Below are 9,063 nucleotides of genomic sequence, written 5' to 3' on the forward strand. Positions count from 1 at the left end.
GCCGAGCGTCTGTTGGAAACGACCTCTCTATTCTTAAGATAGGGGTAAGATATGCGTACACACTACTCTTCCCAGACCCCACTTATGAGATTATACTGAGTTTGTTGTTTGCAATACCCTTGAAGTCTTGAGGCATTCAAAGTGGCAGCGAATGTTGATTTTACATTGTCAATCATAAGTATCAGAAAGCTTAACAGGGAAGTTAGCTAGCGTTTGGTCATAGATTTCCAAATTTATTCGAAAAAATCTGATTTGGGTGAAATTTGGTTTGAAGATGAAAATGTGTTTGGACATCTGTTTTGGGTGAAGTTTGGTTTGGAAAAACATGAAACATGACTTATATCCACAAGTTCTAAAAACTATCACAAATACCCAACAGTACCATTATCAATAACATTCATTATATTATCGCAAACCATAGTCCTGAACATAAATAAATTTGATACAAAATTACTATTTTTATAATGAACTACATGATACACTATCAGAGACCGAGAAGACGAAACAACATCATTACAAAATAATAAATGGTGGGCTCTTTTATAAAATACAAAATTTTGGAGTAATTTTTAAAAAATATAATAGTAATATTTTGGCTCAAAATCAGCTATTGAGCTGGTTTTGAGATTTAAAATTTGGCCAAAATATAGGCAAAATCTATGGCCAAACATGTGTTTGGCCAATAAAATAGAAGTTTATCTTTTTATCTAAAGAAACTTTCTGATTTGGCTACAGTTCTATTTGGTTGAACTTTGTCGGTGGTGCTCGCCTTTTCAAACAAAGAAGATTTCTTAACCTTTTTTGGCCTTGAATCATGCATGTATCATTTAGTATCTTGTGTAGACAAATTTGTCTTGTCATTCTCGAAGAAACGTGATTTTTCATGCTAAGAACAAATTTAGCGATAAATTTACTGTTAGCACCTGAGTTCTTATGGACAAATAAATTGATGTGGAAATTTATAATTGCCAATAAAATACTACTATATGTTATCGTCTCTCGTCATAGTCTAATGTTTTTGCAATCCATTTCCAATCTTTCTTTTTCTTCATTTAGCCAATTCAATCTTTTTGGCGCTTCAATAATTCATTTGTTTGTTTTCTATGTTAATGTTCTTTTGTGGTTGTCAATGGTGCCCAATTGAATTGAGGAGTTGGCAAATGGAATGTTGGAATGGGCATTCAAAAAAAGCACAAATGCTTTAGGCGATGAACAGTGTGGGGGATTGTGGACCTTGTAGTATATCCCAAAGGAGGGACAGATAATCCTCGTGGTATAATGCTTTGGGAAAACTTTTTATTGCTTTTGAGGTCATTAAATTATACGTTACAGTATTTGTGAACCACCGCTATTATAGGCTCAAATTAATCACTCAAAAAATAAACCAATTGAGGGACCCCTCATAATCTAGCATTAAAATCAGTCCAAAAGTTTAATTATTCAATATTCCTAAAAGCAATGTTTATTTGCTATGATGGAGCTATGTTTCTAATATTTCCTACAATGATTACCTACTTTTCCACTTTTTAATTAAAAACTTTACGGACTTTAACCTTTGTTGCTTTAACCAGCACTCAATAAATGAATGCTGGAAAATATGTGGTAGGTAGCTAAAAAGTTCAGGAAAACTATATGAGATTTATTAACTTATACTAGGCTTATGAAGAGGCATCTTGATTGAATCCAGTAGTCAAGAATCCAATGGTGAAACAGTGAAATGAATTCCGGAGGCAAATTTAGGCTCAAATTATGGTATACAATGAATTTATGGAGAAGAGTGATCATTTCTGACAAAATATATTTTTTTTTTCGTGCTACATTCGTATTCTAGAAATCATATATCAGCCTCCAATTCCATCGTCACAGTTACGCAACAAAATCTTTTGCTCCCTTTGGACAGAAACTTTCTCTCCATTCAAACCAAACCCCACATTCTTCAATAAAGCACAAAGCAATACTTTGACAACATCCGCCCCACACTCTTCCCTGGCCCCTGCCTCGACAATACATTGACTAAAAATAAAGAATTTTCTTTACATTATACTCTATATTATTTGGTTCAATAGTTTTAACCATAGCTATATTGTGAAAATAGTGAAATGTCATTATATAAGCGGTCTTAAGTGAATAAATATTTTCCATAGTTTCTAAATCCTGGAGTTTTGAAAAAAGAATATCATAGAATTATTTAGAGCCGTTGAACAGCTAATTAACTTTAAAGATATCATTAATCAGTAAGCAACCTTCTAATAATGAAGTCGCACAAGAATAATGTGACTTCATTGAAAGAGTCGCTTAGTCAACTTCTCTTTGTCCTAACCTATACATTTTCATTTTGAAACACTTAAACAATTTAACATTATTAATTAAAAATATTAGTAAATGCAACTTTTGTTAATTTCAAGAATCTATAAGAAAAACTCAAAAAGTAATATCTGAGCAGGAAATTGGAAAAGTGAAAGTAACAGGGACCATTTTTTGTCTCTATATTTGGCATGGTCCTCTCTAAAGCTGCTCAAAACTAGACAAAACCACACCACTATGCCTTTATTCAACTTCTATCACTGAAGTGTCCATTGTAGTGTACCAAAATGGGCTGCTGTTTTAGCTCTTCCAAGAAACACCACCGCAACCCGCTGCCGTGTTCCGCCAGTAACGACAGAGCTCCACCGCAACCTCCACCGTTGGAGGAAGAAACCGTGAAAGAAGTTCTTTCTGAAACACCCATTCCCAAACCCCACCACCCACCAAAGGTACCACTAGTCAACGACAAAGAAGCTGACTTTCCACAAGTCAAGATTGAATCAACGCCTGTCGTTAAACCCACCAGTGATGAAACGACGTTTGAAGCAACGGTTGTCGTTAAACCCTGTGATGATACGAAGTTTGAATCAACGGCTGTGATTAAACCTGAAGTTTCTGAAGAGCCTTCTGAGATGTGTAGTTTCACTGAGAGCTATTCTACAACGGCGACGGCGACGGAGAAGAGAGAGGATGACGGGGAAGTAACCCAGAGGTCACCCATTAGGGTTTATAGAAAGAGGCAAAACTCCGGCGAGATCCCCGGAGTTAGAGAGAGAAGCTTCCGGTCTCAGCCTGGAAGATCGGCGCCGTCTCCGGAGAAAAGGAGGTCTCCAGCTTCGTCAAGGGGAGTCCAGGGGAGGGGAATGACGGCACAACGGCGCAATGTGGGTCCCCCAAATGGTGGGACCCGACGAGGTACTATCGACAGTGGGGTTCGGCGGTCAAAGTCTCCGGCTACACGTGGACCGGTGGAACAACGTCGGAATGTGAGGTACAGAAGTCCGGCGGCGCGTGAAGAAGAGAAACTTGGTGGTCAATCGCCGGTGAGAAGCGCCGAGAATGGGGGAAGTAGTAGAGCAGAGAAACCCAAAGAAGAGGTTTCGCCGGAGTCCGGCGAGTCTCTTGAAAATCCTCTTGTTTCTATGGAATGCTTCATTTTCCTTTAAATTAGATAAACGTCGTCGTATAAGCTGTTACTACATGTTGAAGGAGTTACGTCATTTTGCTAAACTATGGGTGGAAAATCCGATTGTGTAAATAAGGTAGTAGTATAATAGTAGTACTAACTTTATCTCACTCTCAAGAGAGAAATATTTGGTTTTGTTCTACACTACTCATATTGTCATGATCTTTACTTGTTTTAAAAGTCTTCGGAGCCAGAGTAATCGTATCATGTTACTTAACTTAGTGTTAAAGACAAAATGAGGAGAAAATTTTGAATGTTAAATTTGGGATGTTATATGAAGGAGCTTTTAAGCAAGTCTATCGCAAACATTCATACTCGCCGTCCTCTTCAAATTCTACTTGTGAAATTACACTAATGCCAAGCAATACAAGCAGTAGTACAAAAGTGGGCATATGGATGTGAAAAAGAAAGTGAATTGGTGTGTGTGAAAGCTTATTGAGATTGTCATCCAAATGGAGATTTGCGAATATGGCAAAGTAGTGTTGGAATGTGAAGCTTCTGTTCCCTCCTTGGGATGAAGTTTCTACCCGAAGCTTTTGCTAGAGCTTACAAGTTACAAGAACATGCGTCTTGTTAAATTGAAGTTTCGGAATTATTGATTAATAATGTATTTGCATGCTCCTATATGAGTCGTGTGATATGTGACATGGAAAAAATAATTAGGCAGCAGTCTTTCTTGTATTGCAAAAAAGGACAATATATACATTTGGAGTCTTGCCGTAATGGTAAAATAAAATTGTTTATATGTGCGAGTTTGAATCGCGAAAACAGTTACTAATAATTACATTATAGTAATCTGTTTATATTACACCCCTTAAGGTACCGTCTGTTCCCGAAAACTGTGTGAATACAAAACTGTGTGAATACAAAATGCCATGTGCGTCGAGCTAACTTATATACGCCGAAAAAGGACCTTGTTATTGTTTACTATCTTTGTCCTCATAAATGAACTGGTAGGCCAGTTTAATTAATGGGGCTTCTTTCTTATTCCCTCCTCTTAGATTCTTCTAGGATTCTTTAGTCATTAATAGCTCATAAGAAAGATGAAATTAGAAAGGAAAAAAAAAGAGAACGAAAGGAAAAGGGGAAGATTTTTTTTTCGAATAGAAAAACATCATGTCTTGCTTTAAGAAACAAAAATCAGACCCTTTCATGATAGTTTCTTAAAAGTTACTGGCAACAACAACAACAACTCAGTATAATCTACTAGTGGAGTATGTGGAGGGTAATTTGTATGCAGATCTTACCTTTATCCTGGGATAGAGAGGCTGTTTCCGATAGATCCTCGGCTCCCTCCCTCCAAGAATTCCCCACCTTGCTCTTGGGGTGACTCGAACTCACAATCTTTTGATTGGAAATGAAGGGTGCTTACCACTAGAGCAACTTACTCTTGTGTTAAAAGTTACTAGCATTTACCATAATAGAAGTTAATTGTGCATCTCAAGTGATGCACTAGTTTTGAGTCACCTACTTAAAATAATCAAAATTTATCATTCGTGTATCACATTTCAAGTTCATTGTATGTAAAATGGATTTATTCGTTGGGTAAAAGCGTGTGTAACATATTATTCGTTCTCGCTCAACATTCTTTACATGTTTGTCTATTTGCGTGTGCATTGTGAATTTATGTTTTGTGACTTTGTCTTATATAATATTTTTAGGATTGGAAATCCGGATAGTGTGGAATATAGCCAAACAACAGTATAATGACAATAACAAAGACAATGGAAGTTGTTAACAATGACAATTAAAGTAGATAAATAAGACACAAATTTAACGTGGTTCGGTCAAAGTGACTTACATCCACAAGCGGAGAAGAACAATTTACTATAATAATAAGAGTACAAAATTAGAGTAAACACTCTAATTAATCCCAAATACCCTAAGAGAATAACCTCACAAGATCACTCTTAAGAAAGGGTTCACACAAATGCTTCCTAACACTAACTCTCATACAAAACACTCTTAATAAAGGAAGAAAGGAAGAAACAAGAATTGAAGACAAGTCTTGTTGGTGTGTCTAAAATGAACTAATTGCCTTTCCTTTTATAGGCAAAAAAGTCTTGGCCTCTTAGGTGTAAAAGAAGAGATATAACTTGTGCAAATGATGTCCACTACATAATGCAATATTTTGGTCTCAAAGAATATTGCCAACAAAGTCTAAACTTTGCAAAGATGCTTATGCTTATGTGAGATGGACTCCATTAGCCAAAATATTGGCCATAATTACAAATCTCCACCTTGGCCTAATTTTGGCTGATATAGTAAATTTGCTCCACCTTCTCCGCAAAAGCCCTAATGGGCATATGTCAAAATTTAATGCCATCAAACTCAGACAAGTTGTCTGATACTGAAACTATAGTAGGGCCTATAACAGTGGAGCCCAATAAAGTATACAACGAACTAAATCTGTGTACTTTCATGATCAAAAGAGCATCTTAAATTTTTTTTAAAACTCCACCTTCACTTGTGAATTTGCATCCAATGGATTCTAAAGTGCCCAAAGATATGAGATTTTTCTTCAACTCAGGAACATATCTAACATCGGTGAGAGTTTTCACCACATCATCGTGCATTCTGACTCGAATTGTACCTTTGCCAATAACGTTACAAGTAACATTGTTACCTAGTTGGACAACTCCACCTGCAACTGAATTATATGTAGAAAACAAGTTCCTGCTAGGACACATATGATATGAACAACCGGAATCTAAAATTCACTCATTGTCTAATTTGAAACTAGTTTCAGTTGCTAAAAATATAGTTCCCTCAATCTCATCAGTTGCTATACTAGTTTCGGCGATGTTAGTATTTTTGTGCTCATTTTTTCTTTCTTTATGCTTTTCTTTATTTTTCAGTTTATAGCATTCAGAGATATTATGACCTTTCTTATGACAATAACGACACTCTAAATTATTGTATCTGGAATTGGAGTCGAATTTGCCTCTAACAAACCAGCCAACTCCTGCTTGAGTTCCACTAGCTTCTCCAGTAATATCACTATCTATCTGTTCTTTTGATTTTAAGATAGATTTAATATCCTTATAAGAGATATTATCCTTTGCATAAAGAATAGTATCTCTTATATGCTTAAAAGATGGGGGTAGAGAACAAAGCAGTAACACAGCTTGATCCTCATCTTTAATATCATCATCTATATTACTCAAATCCATAAGAATGGAATCAAAGGTGTCAAGATGAGAGAGAATAGAGGTACCTTCACCCATACGAATTGTATAAAGTTTCTGCTTCAGGTAAAGTCTATTTTTCACCGTCCTCTTCATATATAAGGTTTTCAATTTTTCTCACATGCCTTTGGTTTGATTTCTACAGAAACTTCACGTAAGAATACCTATAAGATCTAATGTTAACTAGTTTAGACCCAGGTTGCAATGGGATCCTATGGTTGAAGATACCTCTTTGAGAGGGCAGGGCAGTTGGTTCAGAGAATACTTCCATGTAAATGTTAAGAAGATCATGAAGAGGCTATGGTACTGCCTCATCTTTGGAAAGGTGGAGTGCATTCAGCTTAATAGTTTGTGGTTGATCAACCATGACATGTAGCATGAAGAGTTCCACCTCTTCCCCATTGGACTTGTTAACAGCCTTTGGGCTTGACAGTCTATAAGCATCAGAAACACCTTTCAAAATATGTTGTTTATCCAAATAGTTATAGGTCATGGTAAGAGCAGAATGGTCCATAATCACTGGTAAAATGATACCTGTTTTTGCCCTTTTATCTATGACGGCAAACTCCTCATCCGTCATTTTATCCGGCTTCTTCTCCTTTCCTTGCAATGCCAAGTCTAAGCCATCCTGAATTAGGATAGTTTCCATCTTTAATTGTCACATTCCGAAGTTTGCATTTCGGTCAAATTTCTCAACATAGGTCTTTGTTAGAGTCATTTTGGCTATTAAAACTAACCCGGTTAGATCCAGCTTTGATACCAATTTGTTAGGATCGGAAATCCGGGTAATGCGGAATATAGCCAAACAACGGTATATTGGCAATAACAAAGACAATGGAAGTTGATAACAATAATAATTAAAGTAGATAAATAAGACACAAATTTAACGTGGTTCGGTCAAAGTGACCTACATCTACAAGCGGAGAAAAACAATTTACTATAACAATAAGAGTACAAAAGAGAGTACAAAATTAGAGTAAACACTCTAATTAATCCCAAATACCCTAAGAGAATAACCTCACAAGATCACTCCAAAGAAAGGATTCACACAAGTGCTTCGCAACACTAACTCTCATACAAAACACTCTTAATAAAGGAAGAAAGGAAGAAACAAGAATTGAATACAAGTCTTGTTGGTGTGTCTAAAATGAACTAATTGCCTTCCCTTTTATAGGCAAAAAAGTCTTGGCCTCTTAGGTGTAAAAGAAGAGATATAACTTGTGCAAATGATGTCCACCACATAATGCAATATTTTTGGGTCCCAAAGAATATTGCCAACAAAGTCTAAACTTTGCAAAGATACTTATGCTTATGTGACATGGACTCCGTTAGCCAAAATATTGGCCATAATTACAAATATAACTATAAGACGTCATTTTCCTCCTTTCTTTTGAATGTAAAATTTGTTTAAGGTAATTATATGCACACCTTTCTTCAGAAACATAGCACTTCTTTTCATTGACCCCTCAACCAATTTGCTCTTTGTTACAGTACACATATTACAGTATAGTAGTAACTAAATACAATCGAATATGCTCCTCAAAGGAAAAAAGAACGTAATACTCCATATTAAAAATTAAGAAGAAAGAGCAGATAATTATGTCATCGTATGAAAAGTAACAAAAACTTCCCTCAAAAGCAAAGAGATGAAAGTTGAAACTAGCTGAAAGCATTTAAAGGAAACAGTTCCTTTTACTAGGAGTACACGCTTCACAAAACCCAATAAAATAATACATGAAATTTGAACTGGACAAGAGGGAAGATAAAAAGTTATAGCATTGTTGAGGAAAGTCTGCAAATAACTTACTTAAATTGGGGTTTTGAAGCAAAATGAGTTTGATGATAAGAACATTTTGCCATTTAAGTTCAGAGGAAAGAGGAAAAAATGAAACTAAAGGATTTTAAATAAGAGCAAAGAACTTTTCTTACAAGAACAGAAAGGTTAGCAGAGTTTTCTATTTCTAAAAAAGATGGGTCCATCAATTTATATCTTAGTGACAAAATATACAAGCAACTATGACACCCAGAATTCTTAGCAAAGGTTTAACTAATTCGTCATTGTTACTTGTTAGCGGTCATTTAAAATATCACAAGTCAAACTTGAAATGAGGAAATTAATAACCGGAAGTTTCCTTAGTTACATTTCTAAATGGGAGTCCCTTCTTTTACAACCTGTTTACTAATGGGATGCCCTAATACGGTACAAAAGTTTGCTTTAACTAATGATCCAATCAAAGGAATAATTGGAACAAGGGTATCGAACTTCTTAATTGCATAAATGATTAGAAATGAATTTTCTAACATTTGACTACGTACCATTGAAGGATTTAGTCGTACACTTGAAAGATAGCTCATAAAATCACGGGAATGATTGGATAATTGATT

General features: G+C 35.7%; 1 protein-coding gene across 1 annotated transcript; it reads left to right on the plus strand.

The window, feature by feature from the left end:
- The first annotated feature begins 2,445 nt into the window (after positions 1–2,445).
- LOC107806150 (uncharacterized) lies at positions 2,446–3,637 on the plus strand. Its single transcript, XM_016630256.2, has one exon. The coding sequence runs from the start codon at positions 2,592–2,594 to the stop codon at positions 3,468–3,470; it is 879 nt and encodes a 292-aa protein (XP_016485742.1). The 5' UTR covers positions 2,446–2,591; the 3' UTR covers positions 3,471–3,637.
- The last annotated feature ends 5,426 nt before the right edge of the window (positions 3,638–9,063 follow it).

This window comes from Nicotiana tabacum, chromosome 2, assembly GCF_000715075.1.
Source record: "Nicotiana tabacum cultivar K326 chromosome 2, ASM71507v2, whole genome shotgun sequence".
Lineage (NCBI taxonomy): Eukaryota > Viridiplantae > Streptophyta > Magnoliopsida > Solanales > Solanaceae > Nicotiana > Nicotiana tabacum.